The 24,143-nt window shown below is 36.4% G+C and overlaps 1 protein-coding gene across 5 annotated transcripts; it reads left to right on the top strand.

The window, feature by feature from the left end:
- Window positions 1-44: 44 nt before the first annotated feature.
- On the top strand, window positions 45-23,404 carry LOC100568010 (basic salivary proline-rich protein 1). 5 transcript variants are annotated; one of them, XM_062973220.1, is made up of 10 exons: window positions 46-282; window positions 5,195-5,251; window positions 7,528-7,737; window positions 9,122-9,205; window positions 14,738-14,824; window positions 15,694-15,780; window positions 17,950-18,042; window positions 20,596-20,739; window positions 20,950-21,036; window positions 21,520-21,563. In XM_062973220.1, exons 1-10 carry the CDS (start codon window positions 139-141, stop codon window positions 21,553-21,555), a joined length of 1,029 nt encoding a protein of 342 aa, XP_062829290.1. In that variant the 5' UTR covers window positions 46-138; the 3' UTR covers window positions 21,556-21,563. The 5 variants fall into 5 exon arrangements, with proteins under 5 accessions (XP_062829293.1, XP_062829290.1, XP_062829291.1 ...); XM_062973222.1 differs by lacking the exon at window positions 21,520-21,563 and adding an exon at window positions 21,905-23,404 and having other exon boundaries at window positions 47-282; XM_062973219.1 differs by having other exon boundaries at window positions 47-282; window positions 20,950-21,563.
- The last annotated feature ends 739 nt before the right edge of the window (window positions 23,405-24,143 follow it).

Genomic DNA, 24,143 nt, shown 5'->3' on the forward strand with positions numbered 1-24,143 from the left:
GGCGGCGGGGATTGGCTGGAGCGGGACAGGTGGGCGTGGCGACTGAGTCGGAGAAGACGGACGGGCCGGGCGCCATTTTTGTTTCCTCCCTCAGTCGGCGGTTGGAAGGAGAAAGCGAGCGGGAAGGAAGGCCTGAGGATGGGCACGCAGGGCGAGGACGGCGACGACGGCGGGCGCGACTGCTGGCCCTCGAGCTCCCCGCACTCGGAGGACGGCGCCGAGGAAACCCCCGCCAGGGAGAGCGGGCGCAGGGGACGGGGCAGGCCGCGCCGCCGGAACAAAGTCAGTACTCCCACGTAGGCCTCTCCGCGCGCGCTAGGCCGCACTCCCAGCCACAACATGGCCGCCGCGCCCGCATAACATGGCCGCCTTGGCACGGCCGGCCCTAGAGGTTTAATAACGGCCATGCAAAATAGTATTTTTTTTAAAAAAAAAAATATTATAATATCATTATTATATTTATATTTATTTATGTTATATTTAATACAATTTACTACTGAAATACGGTCTTTTATTTATTTTGTATTTTATGGCTGAAATGTATATTATGTTAATATTACGAATATATATTATTTACTATATTTTATATTAATATTATATATTAATATATATAAATAATTCATATTATCTACAATATATTTTATTAGTGAAATAACGACTTATATTTTGTTCATATATATATATATATAGAGAGAGAGAGAGAATATGAATTTTATTTATAATACAAGGTAATATATTTTGTAACTATTATGAATATATATTATTTACTATATTTTATATTAATATTATATATTAATATATATAAATAATTCATATTATCTACAATATATTTTATTAGTGAAATAACGACTTACGTTGTGTTAATGTATATATAGAAAATATGAATGTTATTTATAATACAATGTTATCTATTTTGTAAATATTATGAATATATATTATTTGCTATATTTTATATTAATATTATATATTAATATATGTAAATAATTCATATTATCTACAATATATTTTATTAGTGAAATAACGGCTTATATTTTGTTCATATATATATATAGAGAGAGAGAGAATATGAATTTTATTTATAATACAATGTTATATATTTTGGAAATATTATGAATATATAATATTTACTATATTTTATATTTATATTATATAATAATATATATAAATAATTTATATTATCTACAATATATTTTATTAGTGAAATAACGGCTTATATTTTGTTCATATATATATAGAGAGAGAGAGAATATGAATTTTATTTATAATACAATGTTATATATTTTGGAAATATTATGAATATATATTATTTACTATATTTTATGTTTATATTATATGTTAATATATATAAATAATATTATCTACAATATATTTTATTAGTGAAATAACGGCTTACATTTTGTTAATGTATATATAGATAATATGAATTTTATTTATAATACAATGTTATATATTTTGTAAATATTATGAATATATATTATTTACGATATTTTATATTTATATTATATATTAATATATATAATTCATATTATCTACAGTATATTTTGTTAGTGAAATAATAACTTATATTTTGTTTATATATATATATATATATATAACATAAATTTTATTTATAATACAATGTTACATATTTTGGTTATATATATGATATTTAAATAATTTATATTATATATAAATTATTTATTTTTTACAGCATAAATAATATAGGGTTGTATGTCTTTCGGGCTGTGTGGCCATACAACATACAACAATCCTGTGATCCCGGCCATGAAAGACTTCGACAGCACATAAATAATGTATTTTATTAATGAAATACGACTTACATTTTGTTAATATATATATATATAGAGAGAGAGAGAGAGAATATGATTTTTTTAATAATACAATGTTCTATAGTTTGGTTATATATATGATATTTAAAATATATATTATATATAAATCTATTTATTTATTACGGCATAAATAATATATTTTATTAGTGAAATACAACTTATATATATATATATATATAATACTAAATTTGTAATACAGTATTTTATATTTTGTATGATATTTAATATATTTTATTAAATACAGTCACAATAGATAACTTGCTGCATTGGTTTATGATACTATATATTTTGTTAATATTAATTAATAAATAACTATATAATATTAATATATTTATCTATAATGCAATATGTTTTATTAATATATTATAATTATGTATGATATTGATTTTATTATATAATATATTTTATTATATTTAATATGTTTTATTACTGAAACATGGTCACAATAAATGACTTGCTGTTTTGATTTGTATCATATATTTTGTTAATATGTTAATTATATATATATATATACACATAGTGTGTGTGTGTATATATTATATAATGATATATTTATAATACCATATATTTTATTAATATATTTATTTATACTGGTAATATCATATTTCATTATATATTTGCAGTGTAGTTTTAATAATATTATTATATACATATTTTATATACTTTTGTGTGTGTGTGTGTGTGTGTGTGTGAATGGTTTTATGAATGGTTTATTGTAGCAGCCATAGGCCATGACATCAAATAATATAGAACCTTTAAATGTACAATTAGCACTTTCTAATTTAAACATTTAAACTTATTCCATATACTGACTCTTCAAAATTACAGTAGCAGTGACATGATAACAATAACAATGATTTGTATCATCCCAAACTATCTCAATTTCTAGTCGAAAGGTTTTCATGGTCAGAATTACTGGGTTGCTGTGGGTTTTCTGGGCTGTATGGCCATGATTAGAGAAGCATTCTGTCTTGACATTTTGCCCACATCTATGGCAGGCATTCTCTGAGGTTGTGAGGTCTGTTGGAAACTTGGCAAGAGGGGTTTATATATCTGTGGGAAGACTCACAGCAACCCTATTACTATATTTTATTATTCATAGGAATCATAGGAATAGATAGTTTTAAACAGCCTTATATATTGTTTTATAGGGCTTTATAATTTTAATTTTGTTTATGCTTATATTATTGTTGTATTTTGTTTTATTAATTGATATGTGATTATTTTCTATGTACCCATATTATTTATTGTATTCATTTGTTTGCTCCAAGTCCCTCTGGGGAGAGGGGTATAAATAAAGCTTATTATTAATAATATGTTGTATTACATTATAATATTAATATTATATGTATATATAATATATTATTAGCTTAGCGTAATATTAGTAATATATGGTATTATATTGTATTAGATCACTACTGTAATATTATTAGTAATATTACATGGTTTTTGTTTTTGTTTGTTATATTACATGTAACATAATATACAATTATTATATATTGTTATATTCTATATTATATCACAGTATATATATTATAATACATGTATATTCTACTATTAGTATTATATAATACATACGATACTTAATATATTTTATTTCTCAAACATTGTCACGAGAAACGACTTGCTGTATTGATTAATAATATATATTTTGTTTATACATTAGATACATAGTAATATTGATTTTATTTATACTTATATATATATATATATAAAATATATATCATATATTTTATTACTGAAACTCCATCACAATAAATGACTTGCTGTATTGATTTTTGATATCACATATTTTGTTAATATATTAATTAAATATAAATAATATTGATATATTTATAATATAATATATTTTAATATTATATTTATAATATTTAATATATTTATTACTCAAATATGGTAATAAACCACTTGCTGTGTTGATTTATGATATATTTTATTAATATATTGATTATTAAGTATATGTATAATATTTATTGTATATTTTATATATGTATGGTATTTAATATATTTAATTACTTAAATATGGACACAATTCACTTGCTGGATAGATGTATGAGTCACATACTTTTAGTATGTTAATTGTTAAATATTTCTATGTATATAATATTGATATATTTATAATGCAATATATTTTATTAATAATATATATACATACTTGTAAAACATATGATAGTTAATATATTTTATTACTCAAGTATGGCCACTATAAACAACTTCCTGTATTTATTATATCATATATTTCCTTAATAAATTAATAAGAAATTATAAGACATTCAAATTTCTGTTACTCTATGAAATTTATAACTTTTATGTTATTAATCACTAATCTATATGTTTGCAAGTGTGATGTAATACTGAATAATTATTAATATGTATAGATATAATAGTGTGTGTGCGCGCACTCACATTAAAACATTTCAAGACCCCTCTCTTCCAGCAGTCCTATTTAGCCAGTTTTAATCATGAATTTTAAACTTGTATCTTATGTTTAAGCTTTGTTATGTGTATTTTAAAATTTTATTTTGTAGAAAAATGTTTTAATATGTGTATTTTATAGAATGTTTTTAAATGATTATGTCTTTTTAATTATATATATCTTGTATTTCTTGAATTCTAAGACACATCTTTTCCCAATATAAGTATGTAAAAATGCAAGCGTATTTTATGTATTTTTGTTGATGCTGGTGGTACTGAAGTTAGGGTGTATCTTACAATTGGTAATGTCTAACAATGGAAGAAATATTTATGTCTATGTTACATTAATTAACATACTATACTTGAATGGTTTTTTTGAAAATTATTTCCTTTGGAATTGTGAGACAAAGGCGGTGAGAAGCAGCTCTTTTGGGAACCAATATACTTTTTATTTCAGATTTTGAAGATCTCTGTGGAAGAGAAAGTTCTTGATCGGTTATTAATAATAGTTCATAATAATTTAGCCTTGAATAGGGTTTTAATCAGTTTTAAGGATTTGAACTGTTTATTTTTTAAATACCATTAATGTTTTATTCCAGTTTGATGTTCGTATACTTTTAGGTTTTGAATTGTATTGCATTGGTTTTACCATAAGCCGACTTAAGTCTGTTTTTTAAGGAGAGAAAAAAGTGGGGTATAAATAATATCATAATAAGAAGAAAGAAATAAAGAAAATAATATTTAATTTTTATTTTATTTATACCCTGCCTTATATTTATTTACATCCTGCTTGTATCTCCTGATTTAGATGCGAAGCCGCCCACAATTTCAAAAAACAAAAACCAGTGCAATTTAGAAATCCTCTGTTTTAGAATAGAATTAAAAACACACTGGTCCATTAAAAGTCCCATTAATGTCCGCTTTTTTTTTTTCTTTGGTCCCGTTCCTAGATCCAGAATGGCGAACGTGATTTTGAAGAGGAAGGCGAGGAGGCTGAGGAGATGCAGGTGAATTGTTTTGAGAGAGGCCAAAAGGGAGGGATGGAGGGCAGCTTCTCTAAAGAAGCCCTTTCTTTCCCTTGAAAATATTCGGTCCTTAAACACCTGCTGGGATCAGAAAGGGCCTGTCCTTTTCCCTTCCTTTTTTGCCTCTGTTGGTGGCACTGAAATTACTGTGCATCTTAGAATCAAAGAAATAAGGTAATTGTAAACATAAGTAAGACCTATTATAAAAAGAAAAGATACAAGGTAGGCATAGACCAGTAAGCTGTTAGGAATTGTGGGAGTTGAAATCCAAAAGACCTGGAGGGAGGGCTGAAGTTTGTCCATGTCTATTATAGTTATCTCATAAGCTAATAAGTATGTATAGATATGATGTGATATTATAATGTATCTAGTTCCCATGTCAAGTCACCCACAATAAATTATTATTATATGGTATTACGTTATTAGTTATTTATATTATTAGTCAGTCGTTTACATCTGTCTATCCATACTATTTTATTGCTTCTCTATCCAAACTTACTGTATTCTTATAATTATTTTGTGTTTTTATGGCCTGCTTTTTCTCTCTCCGAAAAGGAAACCCGGACCGGCTTACATTAAAAGCATTCCGATGCAATTTAAAATCCAAAAATACACCAACCTCGAAATAGAATTAAACATCGTGTATTAATTTTTGAAATTAACAGTTATAGTCCTTAAAACTAATGAAAAACATTCACAGCTACATTATTTGTCGCTCACATTTAGAACAGGGCAATTTATGATAATGTAGTGAAGCGGGAAATACTTTCAAGCTTTGAAGGGTTGAATCTATGGATAAGAATCCGTGGATATGGGGGGCCAACTGTGATCTATTAATTTTGATTAATGTGTTGCTCTAGAAGCAGATTTTATCAGAAACAAGCTCAGTTGACTTTGATTAAATTACTTGTTTTTAAGTTTAATTTGTTTGTAAGTTGGAACATGAACATGTACAAGTCTAACTCCAGCTACATATATATATAGAGAGAGAGAGAAAGAGAAAGAGCTTTGGGTAGCAAAGGTTGGGTCTTTTTGGATTAAGCGCTTTTTCCCCAAATGCATACACCATGGTTTTGTTTTGTTTGCAGATTTTATTTTATTTGTATTTATTTACTTTGTGGATACTTCTCGTAATTTTCTCGCTGACTCATGTTTATCACTGATGACATGAAGTTGTGGTGGCGCAGTGGGTTAAACCCTTGTGAACTGCCGACCTGAAGGTTGGGTTGGTGACCTGAAGGTTGCTGGTTTGAATCGGCGAGACGGGGTGAGTTCCCGTCTGTCAGCTCTAGCTTGCGGGGACGTGAGAGAAGCCACTTAGCAGGATGGTAACACATCCCTGCATCCCCTCTGTAAATGGCCAATTCTCTCATGCCAGAAGCGACTTGCAGTATGTACTCAAGTTGCTTCTGGCACGATAAAAAAAATACTTATGACTGTGTTTAGTGAAATATCTTATTTAATTGATGAGTCTCCACAATAATTGTAATTGGTTTTAAATGTTTGTAATGCTTAATATTTATTTATGTATTATTTCTAGACGTTATGCTTTGTGTGATTTTTGTCCTTTATTTTATGTTAAATGTGCTTTGATTTGTATTGTATTATATTTATATACTGTATTTGCAATGTGGCACTGAAGTGGTAAGCCGCTCTGAGTCTCCTTTGGGGTGAGAAGAGCGGGGCAGGAATATAATAAACTAGCTGTTCCTGGCCACGCATTGCTGTGACTTATGGGAATGCTTTGTTGACCAGGTGGAATAGCAGTGAATAGCCTTGCAGCCTCAAAAGCCTGTACTCCGGTGCCATTGTGGCCGAGGGGGTTGCTAGGAGATGAAGTGGGTGGGGCCTAAAGGGAGCAGGGCTTACCTTTCTGACCAGCAACCAGGGTTGAAAACGGCTCTTCCTCGTTCTCTAATTTGGACTTGATTTTCCAGGTTTTTTGTTTGAAAGATAGATTGGATGACTATGTCTTTTGTAGCCAAATTTGGTGTGATTTGGTTCAGTGGTTTTGTTGTTTACTCAGTCCTACAAATGTACAGTATTTATATAGATAGATAGATAGATAGATAGATAATAAGTGCTTGCTATTGGCTCAGTGAAGAGGATGAGTCCTTTTTGTTGAGAGAGAGACTTCAGATACAGTGCTCACATTGATTCATGGTCCAATCGACCCAGCGGTTTTGGGGTTAACTTTTTTTTACTGACATTTCTGCATAGCGCATTTAAAACACCTGATTCTTTAATGTGAATCCAAGGGGTCCTACCATGAGCAGTGGGGCGAGCGAACAGTGGAGTGGACAGGAAGCAAGCGCGCAAAGAAGCGAACAAGCAGCGGGGAGAGCAGCGAGCATCCCTCCTGGCACACCAACGGGGAAGGGGATGGACAGCCCTCCATCGAAGACCAGGAGGAGCTGGTCAGGACGGAGCCCAGGAGGAGTCGCGGGAGGCCTCGCAAGTATCCGCTGGTCAGTCTCGCAAGTATCCGCAAGGAAGGGGGAGAGGCTGGTGGAAATACAGGGAAATTGATGGTGCGGGAAAGAATTTTACGGGACACGGGACATTTCGTTCAAGTACAGGACTGTCCCTTAAAATCTGGTAACCCTGTGTGTAACAGTGGTGGTGGGTGGTTGTTGCTGTTGTAGCCTCAACCACAGACTGCCGATTGCTGCCCTTAAATATATAGGGCAGGCCTTTCCAAACTTTTTGTGCTTTTTAGACATGCATCCTTTTCAACACGGTAATTGAGTTTTAAGCCAACCCCCATATAACAGTGTCATACAATACATATATTGTGCAATATATATTATGTTTCATATAATCTTTGATGTATAAACAAGGTTTTTGGATTGTTTTTTTTTTACACTTCTTATGTCTTACAGTTGATTCTTGTGTAGTTTCCTCTATAGACACTCCATATGTTTCACAAACATCGCTGTCAACAGACTTTCTTTTCTGAATTAGAAGCTTACCCATTTCAGTTGCAAATCCTGCAACTCAATCAACACATTATTGTGCAAATTATAAAAGTGCTAACAGTACCGACACGTGAACAGCACTGGCACTCACATTTATGTTGTGTTAAATCTCTTTGGACTTTTTAAAATATAGTCTGTTGGGATTGTATTTTCCTGTCTGGCTGAAGGGGCTTGGACTAGATGCCCTTTGAGGGTCTCTTTCCAAGTTTATTGAAGTATAGACTGCCTGGAAGTCTGGTGGGATCGCCTTCTCTTGAGGTTTTTGAACTGAGGCTGGATGGCCGTCTGTTGGGAGGGATCAGATGGTGCCTTTATGCAGGCACAAGCTTAATCATATCCATTTAAATTGCCTTTTTATATGCTGTCAGGCATTTAAGCCCTGGGCTAAAACAGTCATTGCTCTTGAATTGTTTGAATTCTAGGAATCTTTTAAATTCTTCATTGGTTTTATTATTGTGTGTGCGTCCCTGTCCTCGCACACAATGCATCCTGATGTCCATTAAGTTTGATGAGTTCAAATAGATTCAAAATTACAAAACAAAGCAAAACTCTCCTTTGTCACTTGATGAAAACGGAAGCTATTGAGTTTAAATCAAGTAAAAAATGTTGGAGATCTTAATTCTCATCTTATGTGACTGTTGAATATGAAAATTCCTGAATAATTAGGACAAACAAAAGTTGCCCTTTAAAAAAATATTTCAGTTGGAAATAGTTTGAAAATGTAAGGTTTTTTTTCCCACAAGTCCAGTGCTCACAAAGTAACCCTTTGCTCTTGTTAAAGGTTCTGTCCCTGCTTCTGTTTCTTTCCTTTCACATTTATTTCCTGTTTATGATCTCGGTTGAAGTCCCAATGGCATATCTTTCTGTGTTTTAGAAACCAGCGGTGGATCCAGCTCTGAAGAGACCAAGAGGGAGGCCTAAAGGAAGCAAGAACAGAACTCCCTCCAAGGCAGACAGGGTGAGGTGACGCCAGAGCCAGGGATTTGCGCGGAACTGTAGGATTTATGCTTTTGAAGGACACCCATATGTTTGATGTGTTACCATCCTATGAGAGGCTTCTCTCATGTCCCCACATGGAGAGCTAAAGCTGACAGACAGGAACTCACCCCACTCCCTGGATTCGAATTGCCGACCTTTCGGTCAGCAGTCCTGATGGCACAAGGGTATAACCCAGGGGTCCCCAAACTAAGGCCCGGGGGCCGGATGCGGCCCTCCAAGGTCATTTACCTGGCCCCTGCCCTCAGTTTTATAATATAATATTTTTATATCAGTTTTAATAATATAATATATTGTATATACATATAATATTGATAATAATCTTATGTTATACAATATAATACTAATAGTAATACCATATAATAATATTAATTATATGTTATATATTACATATTATATAATAGTATAGTGGTATAGTTCAATATAGTAATATATAATGCTAATATTGTGTTAAGCTAATAATATAATATATTGTATGTACATATAGCTGCTCTGAGTTCCCTTCGGGGTGAGAAGGGTGGGATATAAATGTAGTAAATAAATGCAGTAAATAAATAATTAATTTTAGACTTAGGCTCGGCCAAAGTCTGAAATGACTTGAAGGCACACAACAACCAACAATCCTAATTAACTTGACTATCTCATTGGCTAGTAGCAGGCCCACACTTTCCATTGAAATCCTAATAGGTTTATGTCGGTTAAAATTGTTTTCATTTTTAAATATTGTATTGTTCTTTCGTTGTTGTTGTTGTTGTTGCACTACAAAGAAGACGTGTGCAGTATTCATAGGAATTTGTTTGTATATATTTTTTTCAAATGATAATTCGGCCCCTCAACAGTCTGAAGGATTGTGGACCGGCCCTTTGCTTAAAAAGTTTGGGGACCCCTGGTTTAACCCATTGCACCACTGGGGGCTCCAATAATAATAATAATATATTTTATTTATTATCCGCCCCTTCCGATGGCTCAAGCCAAACCATATGAACGTAAAGTATATATAATAAATTACATTAAAAAACACAAAAATATAAAACTTGCACCAAACACAGAAACAGAATTGAAAGATAATAGCAACTGAATGTAAATAAAAACTCATAATTAAAAATTGGCTGGGTCGGCCTTCTGCTGGGAGAATATTTTACATATCAGTATGTTCTTCTGTATTTGGGACTCTCTAGTAAACATTTTGGATGCCTAACCACTGTTCAAATTGTCCAGGTATCTTAACACTATCCTCTATCAGATGTAATTTTTTAAAACCCAATGATAACATTAGATTTTTTTCTCAAAATGTATAACCATCTGGTACTATTATAAATTCTATCCCAGGACATTATACCCAACTCCTTAAATAGTTTCAGGCTGCTGAATTTCTAATGAAGATCAACTATATTGTAAATAATGACATCAGATGAAAATCATTTCAAGGATATTTTTTGACTGTGTTAGGGAGGGAATCATACCAGAGAATTTCACTTAAGTGGGATCTAGAGAAACTTACTAGAGCGTTTGTTGTTCTCGAGTGTGGATGTGTGACGTGGTGGATGTTGAATTGGTGGATAATGGGGTTCTTACTGCATGTAGATGTAAAGGTTGAAGAAGGGAGCGGAGTGGAAGAGGAGTGCAAAGGGGCTTTCTATTATTATTATTATTATTATTATTATTATTATTATTTGATACATAACAAGATTAGGACATAGCAGACGAGATCACTATGCTGACTTTTATACTGGATCACACATCGGACACTTCCGAAGTGTCTAGGACTGTGTGATGTATCAGCGAATAATGCATGCAGATCCAAGTAGGGTGGCCTTTTGCAATTGACAGAATGGTAATTTTGTCAGTGCCAGTTGTTTTCAGGTTCTGGCCAAGGTCTTTAGGCACTGCATCCAGTGTTCCAGTCACCACTGGGACCCCCTAGACTGGCTTGTGCCAGAGTCTTTGCAGTTCAGTCTTTAAATCCTCCTTTTGTGTCAGCCTTTCCAGTTGCGTCTCATCAATTCTGCTGTTTCTTGTGATTGCAACATTGATGATCCATACTTCGTTGTTTTTTTCCATGATCATGAAGTCAGGAGAATGATTATTAGTATTGGGGTGCTGTGTGGTTTCCAGGCTGCCTGGCCAATGTACTCTAGCAACATTTCATCCTGATATTTCACTTGCATCTGTGGCTGACATCCAGATGACCTTCTGAAGATGCCAGCCACATATGTTGGTGAAACATCAGGAGAAAATGCTGCTAGAACATGGCCATACAGCCCGGAAACCACACAACGCCCTAGTGATTCCAGCCTTTGTGTTGTCAAAGGCTTTCATGGCCGGTATCACAGGGTTGTTGTGTGTTTTCCGGCCTGTATGGCCATATTCCAGAAGTACTCTCTCCTGACGTTTTGCCGACATCTATGGCAGGTATCCTCAGGGCTTGTGAGGTATATGGAGATACTAAAGCAAGGAAGGTCCATATATCTGTGGAAGGTCCAGGGTGGGGGAAAGAAGTCTTGTCTGTTGGAGACCAATGTGAAGGTTTTAATTAATCACCTTGATTAGAATTAAATGACCTTGCAAGCTTCATGTCCTGGCCTGGGGAAATCCTTTGTTCTGAGTCATTAGCTGCCCTTGATTGATACATGTATGGAATTCCTTTGTTTTCAGAGTGTTGTTCCTTATTTACTGTTTTGATTTTAGAGTTTTTTTTAATACTGGTAGCCAGATTTTGACCATAAGGTGCTAAACCGGGTTGGATTCCCCTGTTAGTTATGTTCATTAAGAAAGAGCTCTCTTTCAGCCTTGCTTTCAGGGGTGGCAAAACAGGAGAGGAGGGGGGCAGAAAGGGGGTGGTGTTGTGTCTGGTCCTCTTTGCAGAAAATGAAGAGGAAGGTCCTGCACCCAAACTATACTTGAACGGTCCCAGTTTACATTGAAGGACCCAAAGGGTGCTTCTTCTTCCTGGAGAGAATGTGCCAATGGGGGCCCATAAAAAGGGCTCCTCTGCTCTTGACCGTTCAAGGCTAGTCAACATCTGTATCAGTGACTTGGACAAATATGGAATAGAAAGCATGCTGATCAAAATAGCAGATGGCACTGAATTGGGCGGGGTGGCTAGTGTCCCAGAGGACGGGATCGCAACCTTAAATGTGCAAACTTTGGCCCTCCAGGTGTTTTGGACTTCAACTCTCACAATGCCTAACAGCCGGTAGGCTGTTAGGCATTGTGGGAGTTGAAGTCCAAAACACCTGGAGGGCCAATGTTTGCCAATTTCTGAACTAAACATTAGGAAGAGCTGCCAGTAAGACAGTAAGAGCTACAATGCGCCATATCTCTGAAAGGCCAGGTTTCTTAGAGGCGAGCGAGAGCCCTCTTGTGCCTTCATTGAGTAGTGCATCCTCTTCTTTATAAAGAAATCAAACCTTTCAGCTGAATGGGCATCATGTGCACGTGGTGCTAGAGTGCATGGCAAGCGCAGTGAACTCTGGCTTTTGCGATGGAGGCTTTGTTCCCTTGTTTTAAGGTACCTTAAATCTCGTTCTGAAATAACTCACTTTGAGATAATACGTCGAAGTGTAATTGTGTAAAATAAAAATAAGATACTCCTGGGATTTTCAGAATTCCAACAAAAGGGTTCTTCCTTATCGAGCCTGGGGATTCCATCATCTGTGGCCATTTAATCACAGGCACAAAATTCTTAGTCCTGATCATTTGAAGGGTCCAACGAGTGGCATAGATATGAAAAGAGCTGGAGAAAGTAATATTAAACATGTTAAATGATTAAAAGGAGCCCCCAGTGACACAGCGTGTTAAAGCGCTGAGCTACTGAACTTGTAGCCCGAAAGGTTGCAGGTTCGAATCCGGGGAGCGGAGTGAGCACCCGCTGTTAGCCCCAGCTTCTGCCAACCTAGCAGTTTGAAAACATGCAAATGTGAGTAGATTAATAGGTACTGCTCCGGCAGGAAGGTAACAGCGCTCCCTGCAGTCATGCCTATGGCCACATGTCCTTGGAGGTGTCTAAGGGCAAGGCCGACTCTGCAGCTTAGAAATGGAGATGAGCACCAACCCCCAGACTGAACGTCAGGAGAAACCTTTAACATAAATGACTAAAAATCCATTGCTCTCCAGGCTATTGATTCTATTTCCAAGCTGCTGTCACTGTCAAGATAGTCCTTTTAAATCCTGCATTCTTTGTGTTCCATTAAGTCAGACAAATAGAATTAGATTGAAAACTACTTTTTAAAAAAGCTTCAACCACCTTCAGGGTTTCATTTTTTGCTGTATCCTTATTTTATCTTATTTATGTGACTGTTTACTATTTAAAAAAACTCCAGAATGGTTAGAAAATCAATACAGTAGAGTCTCGCTTATCCAATGTAAACGGGCCGGCAGAATGTTGGATAAGCGAATATGTTGGATAATAAGGAGAGATTAAGGAAAAGCCTATTAAACATCAAATTAGGTTATGATTTTACAAATTAAGCACCAAAACATCATGTTAGACAATAAATTTGACAGAAAAAGTAGTTCAATATGCAGCAATGCTATGTAGTAATTACTGTATTTACGAATTTAGCACCAAAATATCACGTTGTATTGAAAACATTGACTACAAAAATGCGTTGGATAATCCAGAACGTTGGATAAGCGAGTGTTGGATAAGTGAGACTCTACTGTAGTTGCTCTTGAAAAGATAGAGTATGTGAAAATTTAAGGTTTTTCATAGTTTTGTGCTATTTTCAGTGCTTACAACGTCACTTAGTCACATTTGTGGTCTCTTCCCTGTTTCTATTTTTTATCATATTAAGTCATTCTTAGCCTTTCGCTCCCAAGTGAAGACCTCTTCATGAAAGCAGGCCTTTCCCGATAATACACAAGACTAGTCACTTTGGTCAGATAAGGCCTCAAGGCTCAAAGCCAGAGTTATGGTGCTCTGAATTGTTCAGCTTATGTTTTAATGTTAGGATAACCTCAGTGGCCGGAGGTGTAGAGTTTTTAAATTGACAATGATGTATGTGTTTTTTATGCTTATTGTAGTTATTATTGTAGTTTGGGTTTATACGGTGTGTGTTTAATTCTTCATATGTTGGATTGTGTGATGCGGAGCTTTGTATTATGTACCTGTTGTGCTCTTACGTATGCCACTTTGAGCTCCATTTGTAGGAGAAATGCAGGATAAAAGTAAATAAATCATATTATTTTCATATTTAGAACTGAAATCAGTGACACAGTTGGATTTTTGCATTTGGTTGCATTTAGGATTTGAATCAAAATCCTTGCTCCTATGGAATTATGTTATGGTTTTTAATTTTGGTATGTCTTTAAAAATGTTTTGGAGAAATTTTATCTTTTAATTTATCTTATCCTTGTCTTCTGGATTTCCTTGGGAATTTTTAAAAATCGTAATGGTTTTGGAAGTCTCCTTGTGTCTTACTATGGGAGGAAGGTGACATACAAATGCAAGAAACATACAAGTGACATATAAATATTGTATGTTTTCTTCTAGGAACTAAATGGAGAGCCGTCTCCCAAAAGACCAAGAGGAAGACCTAAAGGAAGCAAAAACAAGCGCCCATCTAAATCCTTTAGAAAGGTGTGGTTACTCCAGAGCAAAAGAAATACTTGTATATTTATCCGGTTATCCGCCAGTAAAAGGTTTCATGTATTTTATAATAATAACAACATTTATTTGTTACCTGTCCCTCCTAATGAGAACTAACCTCTGAACTGCAGAGTTTGGACTCTTCTGCTGAAATTAATGAACCTGTCCTACTTTCTCTTTGTTTTGTTATATATTTAAAAACAAATCTTGCACTGGGATTTTTGCTGTTGCTTGCGTTTAGGGCAGGGTTCCTCAAACTTTTTAAACGGGGCCAGTTTATTGTTCCTCATTCATTGTCCCTCAAGACAGTTGGAAGGCCGGACGCAACGTAGACCGGCATTTGCCTATTCAGCTGCAGCATCACACTGTTGGCTCATGTTCGGCTCGTGGTCAACTAAGACTCCTTTCATAGAATACTAGAGTTGGAAGGGACCCCCCCCCCAACAGATGGCCATCAAGCCTTAATAATATTAATATTCATAATAATAATAGAGTTGGAAGGGACCTCTAAAGACAATCATGTCCAAGGACCTTCTGCCTTCGTGCAGCAAAAGCACAGTCAAAGCATCCCTGACAGATGACCATTCAGCCTCAATAACAATAATGCTAATAAAGAGGGTTGGAAGAGACCCCTTGGGCCATCTAGTCCACCCCCTTCTGCCTTTGTGCACAAAAAGCACAAGCCCAGCATCCCTGACACACATGAGTCGACTGCTAAGCAGGACAGGCAGTGGCAGCAAAAACACTCGGCGGTCTGCATTTATGTTTTTGGTGGGCCACGTGTGCCTGTGGGTCGGAGTTTGAGGACCCCTGATTTAGGGTCTTTGTAGAAATCCAAAAGCATGTTTTCCTCTATTTAGGACGAAATGGAGTGGATGTCTCCCGGAAGATCAAGAGGAAGACCTAAAGGAAGCAAAAACAAGCGCCCGTCTAAATCGTTTCAAAAGGTGTGGTTACTCCAGAGCAAAAGAAATACTTGCTTATTTATCCGGTTATTTGCTAGTAACTAAAAGGTTTCATGTATTTAATAATAATAACATTTATTTGTTCCTCGCCCCTCCTAACGGGAACTAACCTCTGAACTGCAGAGTTTGGGCTCTTCTGCTGACATTAATGAACCTGTCCTACCTTCTCTTTGTTTTGTTATATATTTAAAAACAAATCTTGCACTGGGATTTCTGCTGTTGCCTGCATTTAGGGCAGAGGTCCTCAAACTTTTAAAACGGGGCCAGTCCCTCAGACTGTTGGAGGCCGGACGCAGCCTAGACCGGCATTTGCCTTTTCAGCTGCAGCATCACGCTGTTGGCTCTTGTTCGGCTCGTGGTCAACTAAGACTCCTTCCATAGAATCCTAGAGTTGGAAGGGACCCCTAAAGGCCATCTAGTCCAACCCCCTTCATTCTTCCTTCAATCAGGGAAAGCACAATCAAAACAATGCTGACAAATCGCCACCTAGCCTTAACAATGTTAAGTTGGAAGAGACTGCTAAATTCGTAAATACAGTAATTACAACGTAACGTTACTGCGTATTGAACTACTTTTTCTGTCAAATTTGTTGTATAATATGATGGTGCTTAATTTGTAAAATCATAACCTTATTTGATGTTTAATAGGCTTTTCCTTAATCCCTCCTTATTATCCAACATATTCACTTATCCAAGCTTCTGCTGGCCAGTTTAGCTTGGATAAGTGAGACTCTACTGTATTAATATTAATAATAATAATAGAGTTGGAAGGGATCTCTAAATACAATCAAGTCCAAGAACCTGCGTGCAGCAAAAGCACAATTAAAGCATCCCTGACAGATGGCCACCCAGCCTCAATAACAATACAGTAGAGTCTCACTTATCCAACATAAACGGGCCGGCAAAACGTTGGATAAGCGAATATGTTGGATAATAAGGAGGGATTAAGGAAAAGCCTATTAAACATCAAATTAGGTTATGATTTTACAAATTAAGCACCAAAACATCATGTTATACAACAAATTTGACAGAAAAAGTAGTTCAATACTCAGTAATGCTATGTAGTAATTACTGTATTTACGAATTTAGCACCAAAATATCACGATGTATTGAAAACATTGACTACAAAATGCGTTGGATAATCCAGAACGTTGGATAAGTGAGACTCTACTGTACTGATAGCCACCCAACAACAACAAGAATAGTAGTAGTAGTAGTAGTAGTAGTAGTAATTATTATACTATTATTATTATATTACTATATATAAAAGAAGGTTGGAAGAGACCCCTTGGGCCATCTAGCCACCCAACAACAACAAGAATAGTAGTAGTAGTAGTAGTAGTAGTAGTTGTTGTTGTTGTTATTATTATTATATATAAAAGAAGGTTGGAACAGACCCCTTGGGCCATCTAGTCCAACCCCCTTCTGCTTTTGTGCCCCTGACAGATAGCCACCCAACAACAACAAGAATAGTGTACTAGTGGGCCCGGGCTGTGGCGCAGGCGGGAGAGCAAGCCAGCTGCAACCAGCTGCAATGAATCACTCTGACCAGGAGGTCATGAGTTTGAGCCCCGCTCGGAGCCTATGTTTGTCTTGTCTTTGTTCTATGTTAAAAGGCATTGAATGTTTGCCTTATATATGTAATGTGATCCGCCCTGAGTCCCCTTCGGGGTGAGAAAGAAGGGCGGAATATAAATGCTGTAAATAAATAAATAAATAGTTATTATTATTATTAAAATACTGTAATAAAAGGAGGTTGGAAGAGACCCCTTAGGCCATCTAGTCCAACCCTCTTCTGCCTTCGTGCACAAAAAGCACAAGCAAAGCATCCCCGACAGATGGAAGGTGCATGAAGGAGGAGGGGGAGAGTTGTACGTCTTTCCCTCCTCCCTCGCCTTGCACACACCTTTCCTGCCTCCTCCCTCACCCCATGCGCACTTTTCTCTTCCTCGGCAAGAAGGAGGGGAGTCGGAGAATGCAATGCACATTCCACACATGTGTACTGTGGGCCCTGGGCTAAGCAGGATAGGCAGCGGCAGCAAAAATTGGATAAATATTTTCAGTGGGCCGCATGTGCTCTGTGGGTCAGAGTTTGAGGACCCCTGATTTAGGGTCTTTGTAGAAATCCAAAGGCATGTTTTCCTCTATTTAGGAAGAAATGGAGTGGATGTCTCCCAAAAGACCAAGAGGAAGACCTAAAGGAAGCAAAAACAAGAATCCGAATCCAGCTAAAGTAGTTGAAAAGGTGAGGTTACTCCAGAGCCAAAGATTATCCACTCGTCCAGCAGTGGCCAAAAGGATTTGCATACTGTATTTCATTATGTAACAATTGCCACTGCATAATAGTTGCACCCCCCCCCCCCATTTTTGTTTTCCTCACCTAATAGTTGTACACACATTTGGGACTAATTTTTCCCTTTTTTCCTCCTTTCCCCGAAGGCAAGGCAGTTTACAAACAACACAATATAGAGGTCTCTGAAGCTCCACTCTTCTCTCCTCCCTCCGAGGCCTTAAGGCAGGTTAAAAAACTCAGAATGGAGGTCTCTGGAACTGGGATTGCCCTTCCTTCCTTTAAAGCAGTGGTTCTCAACCTGTGGGTCCCCTTGTGTTTTGGCCTACAACTCAGCCAGTTTACCAGCTGTTGGGATTTCTGGGAGTTAAGGCCAAAACATCTGGGGACCCACAGGTTGAGAACCACTGCTCTAAAGAACCCCATTCCGGATTTTTTAAGCTGCCTTAAGGCCTCAGAAGCAGGAGGGATGAAGGTGGAGAGAAGAGTGGAGCTTCAGAGATCTACATTTTATTTGCTAGTGGTTATTATTAAGTTGCTATTAGTATTATTTGTTGGTGGTCACTATTAGGTTCCTATTATTATTATTATTTTATTATGACACAGCAAACAAGATAGATATGCTGGATTTCATATCACAAAATCACAAGTCGAACACTTCCCAAGTGTCTAGGACTGTGTGATGTATTATTATTATTATTAGTATTATTATTATTAGTATTAGTATTTTCTAGTAATTATTATTGGGTTGTTGCTATTATTATTATTATTATTAGGTTGCTATTAGTATTATTTGTAGATGTTACTATTAGGTTCTTATTATTTCCTGGTGATTATTATTAGGTTGCTGCTATTATTATTATTAATATTATTATTAGGTTGCTGTTATTTGCTGGTGGGTATTATTAACTTGCTGTTGTTATTTGCTGGTGGTTATTAGGTTGCTATTATTTGCTGGTGGTTATGACGCACGTATTTATTCATTATTATTTGCTAGTTATTGTATTATCTGGTTATGATTAAGTTTAGGTCTGATATTATTATTATATATTTGTGTGTGTGGTATTTCTATAATTATGTTGATATTATTTGCTGGTGATTATTATTAGGTTCCTGTTATTAATTTTATTTGCTGGTGATTAATATTAGGTTGCTATTATTATTCGTTTATTGTGTGTGTATTTGTGTGTGCATGTCATCTTTTTATTATTATTGGTATTCTTATTTGCTGGCAGTTACTAACATATTGTTATACGGTATGTCTATTGATTTGATATGTGACATTCTATACATGTGAGGCATTGAATTTTGCCATTGATTATGCTGTGAACCGCTTTGAGTACCCCCAGGGGTGAGAAAGGTGGTATATAATAATAATGATAATAATAATTATTATTATTATTTTATTTTTATACCCCGCCCTATCTCCCCGAAGGGACTCAGGGCGGCTTACATGGGGCCAAGCCCAGACATCAGACAATATAAAAACATAGCAATAAAACAAGTCAATCGACAATAAAACAAATCATAAAACAAATAAGGTCATATACAATAAATATAATGATAAAAATCTTGGGTTGGCTCCAAAAGGAACTGGCCCAAAAGTGCAAGTTGTAGTGCAATATAAGTGCAATACATAAATAAATTAGGGGAAATCAGCCCTAAATGGCTCTGCAGTTTAAAGCAACAAACAAAAACAGCATTTTGTTTGAGGCTGGATCATTCTTCCTCTCCTTTTGAAGGTAAGGCATTTTATTTTTTAAAAACAAACAACAGAATCCAGAGGATTAAGGCAGATTTTCCCCCTCGCAGAATAATCGCATTAAAACATCATCATCATCATCATCATTTAATTACTTATTAATCGCCCTCCATCCACGATGCTCTACGCGATTTACAAGATAAAAAGGATAAAAATACATACATACAAATATTAATAAAATTAACACAGATTAAAAGCTCTAAAGGCCCTAACTCACGCATGGCTCTTATGTAGGGCGGCAAGGCATTCCATAAGGCAGGGGCAGAAATAGAAAAAGCTCTGCGTCTAGTCCTTTCCAAGTGCACTTCTCTAGGACCCGGTACATAGAGTAAGTCTCGTTGGGATGGTCGTTGCGACCTCCGATGATGGGAGAAGGAGAGACGGTCCCTAAGGTACAATGGACCCTGGCCGTAAAGAGTTTTAAAGGTCAGAACTAGCATCTTATATAGACCACGGTAATCGGTTGGAAGCCAATGCAGATGCTGCCGCACTGGTGTTATGTGGCATTTCATGGGTGTTCTTGTGAGTAGCCTGGGATGTGTGAGTATTATGCCATGAAATACAGTATTTAACCTCTGAGCTGCAGAGTTCGGGCTACTCTGCCCACATTCATGATTCTGTCCTGCCTCCTATGTTTTGTTTTGTTTTATACCTCAGACCGAACCACGCTGTTGTATGTATGCTCTGGCTTGTTATTTAGGTTCGTTGTTGAAACCCTTCCTTCCTTCCTTCCTGTCATAATGTAGGTACCGGTGGGATGGCTGGCTCCCAAAAAGCCAAGGGGAAGACCCAAAGGAAGCAAAAACAAGCGCGTGTCCATGGGGTGGCCCAAAAAGCCCAAAGGGAAGCCCAAAGAGAACAAATCCAGTCCCTCCAAAGGGGATGAAAAGGTGAGGGTGCGCCGGAGGAGAGAAATGCCAGCCTTATTCAACCTCTGAATAAACTGCAGAGTTTGGGCCCTTCTGCTCACAGTGGTGGTTCTGTCCTGCCTTCTCTCTTTGTGTTCTTTTTCCTCTTTAAAACCGAGTTGCGCCCTTGGCTCTGTGCGGAAGCCCTGGCCTCAACGGCGCGTCTTCCCCCCTCTTCCTATATCTATCTAGGAGGCGACGGAGTGGCTGTCTCCCGGAAGATCAAGAGGAAGACCTAAAGGAAGCAAAAACAAGCATTCGTCTAGAGTAGCTAAAAAGGTGAGGTTACTCCAGAGCAAAAGGTTTGCTTGGATTATTATCAACTCCTCGGCCAGTAGCGAAAGGAATTCCCAAGTGTGACCTCTGAACTGCAGAGTTTGTGCTCTTTCCATGCTATTTCATGTTGGAATGTGGTAGGAGAATCCCGGGTCTGTTAGGGGCAGTTTTCCTTGTTCCACCTTTAAAAAAAAAATAAGAATTTTAAACCCTTTTATCTATATCTATACTGTATAGTATGAACCCCTTCTCCCCCTCCCCTCCCCCCCCAGTATCCACAGGGGATATATTTCAAGAAACCCCGTGGATAATAACGAAACCTATATATTTTAATCGACTTGGGCTGGAAGCGGACCATTGGCTGAATTAGAGAAGTCCGCAAAACACTTCATTGGGGGAAAATACCTGTTTTTAATTTTCTTGGAGCGTGCTTTTAATGTGAGACTGTGGATAAGGGAGTTGTACTGTATGTTCTTCTGTATTCAGGACTATTCTAGAAGAAATAAATCTGAAGTACTGTGAAACTAGGACATTCTGGATGTTGTTCAGGTTTCTTAATTGTCCACGTTTCTTAAGGCTGTGCTCAACCGCTGGGTGGAAAAAGGAGTGTTTGGTTTGTTTTGTACAGGAAGATATTATTAATAACAAAAAAAAACCACCCCAAAAATAATGACACCAAGACTTTGGGGGCGTGGCATTTGGCGCCAAGGTTTTCTCTCCCTCTCTTTCTCCACGTCTCGATGCGGGGAGAGTCCCATTCGTTCCGCAAAGGAAAGCCTGGTTTTTGGGGCGCTTGAGACCAGCAGAGAAGTCCTTCTAGGCCCAGAAGGAAGCGAAGGATGATCCACATGCGTCATAATGTTTGTTTTAGTGATCCCTGCGTCCGGGAGGGAGTAGCAGTCACAGATAAGACACAGCGGCTGGGGCCGGCTTCAATAAGACTCCCTGCGAATATTGGCCCCAGCTTCCAAGCTGGATAAACTCCCCGGAATTACGCCCTCCTTCCATTGGCCCAATCAATCAACCCAAACGAAGAGCCAACATTGGGGACCTCCTCCACTTAAGGCAAGTCTTTTTTTACTTCTCGGTTATCCCTGTCTGAACCCAACTTAGGCGGATGTAAGCGCTAGCTTTTCTCTCAGGCTAACACTCCTTTCTTTCGATGTCAGAAGTGGGACTCAGTTATTTTATTTGGCCGTCGGAGAGGCGGCAGATCTTGATTAGCCATTGGATGATATTTCTGGACAACCCCAAAACGTATATCTGCATTGTAAATCAGCACCCCACATTTTGAGAAATTTATTCCCTCGTCGCAACCGGCTCATCTCATTGCGACATTTGCTGGTCCCTCTTTGCTTTTGCTGCCTCTGGAAAAGCACAAGATGTCAGTACTTCAGAAAGAAAAATAATATTTGACCATTGTTACTGCAATTCAAGAAAGCTCACTCAAACGTAATCTCAAATTAAGCAAGACTTTTTAAAGATATATAGAAACAGAACCTAGGAATCACAGTCAAGAAGATTGATCGAGGAGAACAGCTGACTCCCAAGGGAAGAAATAAGAACAACAACCATAATGACATCCAAGAAATTTGGAGCAGAATAAACAAACAACCCCCCGCAGACACCTTGAAACATGAGGGGTTTGACAGACTTTAAAGTTAAATAGAGGATTTCCTGTTTCAATGACAGTCTGGTTAGAAGTATGTTGAGAATGGACTGGGATTGAACAAACAAGTTTGGCAAAATTGAAAATAATGATTTGTTTGGTTTTGGGGGGGGGGGGAGGGATGGATTGGTGAAATCAAAATATTGATAATGAAGGGGGAAAGACGACAAGATATTTTAATAAATTGTTGAAATACACTTATAGGCCGTATAAGATACGATCACTTAAAAGGGAATGTTATTTTGGGGGGGGGTGGGGGTGGATATTGAGGTGATGGATTAAAGATCAATTTACATGAATTTGAACCTTAGTTGAAATGCTTAAATTGTTGATATGAATATTACGTGTGGTTATGTGTTAATTTTAAATACATGGGTTTATATTTAGCAGAAGCTGAAATGCAATCAAGTAGAATAAGTAGTCTATGTAATAGTTTGATAGTTGCCTTTGCTTGAGGAAATTCAATTGTGTTTTTCACAGTTTTTTTAATTTTTAATTATTTTTTTAAATCGATAGAGCTTAGTTATTTGTCCAGTCGGGAGGGAAACTGGGGGGGGGGGGGCAATGGGGTGGGAATAATACGGGGCTATTTTTGTATCGGATTCTTTTGTTTTGCTTCTTATTTTAAGGCCTGTGTTTGTTTGTTCTTTTTATTTCAAATTTGTTGTGAAAAGAATCTAATAAAAATTAATGGAAAAAGGATACTTTGGTGGAAATTAAAATGCTTCTAAACATGTAGACAGCCACCAGAAGTGCATTGAGGAGGGAGGCTGCCATGTTCATTGGTCACTGAATAATAATAATAATAATAATAATAATAATAATAATAACAACAACAACAACATTACATACAGCCCGGAAAACATACAACAGCCCTGTAATCCCGGCCATGAAAGCCTTCGACAACACAATAATAATAATAATAATAATAATAATAATAATAATAATTTATTTCTAGCCTGCCCTATTTCCTGAAGGGACTCAGGACGATCCCCTCATGACATCCACAGGGTAATATAAATTGCATAATATACATTTGGGAAGAGTTTGGGGTTCTTACCCTTCTTTATTATTTATTATTATTTATTTCTCACCCCGAAGAGGACTCAGGGCGGCTTACAAGTTATATGTACATACAATATATTGTATTATTAGCATAGCACAGTATAAGCATTATATATTACTATATTGTACATACCACTATGAGGCAATATTATTAGTATTAATAATATTATTATTAGGGTATAATAATAATAATAATATATTAATACTATATTATTATTATAATATTAATAATATATATTACATGCAATATATATACAATTATAATAGTGTATTATAATAATTATTATATTGTATTCTTTGCATTATCTTTATTGACATTGTATTAGACCTAAGTGACATTTCCTCTCCTGTCTACCTGCCTGGCTCACACACAAAC

Source organism: Anolis carolinensis, chromosome 2, assembly GCF_035594765.1.
Source record: "Anolis carolinensis isolate JA03-04 chromosome 2, rAnoCar3.1.pri, whole genome shotgun sequence".
Taxonomy (NCBI): Eukaryota; Metazoa; Chordata; class Lepidosauria; order Squamata; family Dactyloidae; genus Anolis; species Anolis carolinensis.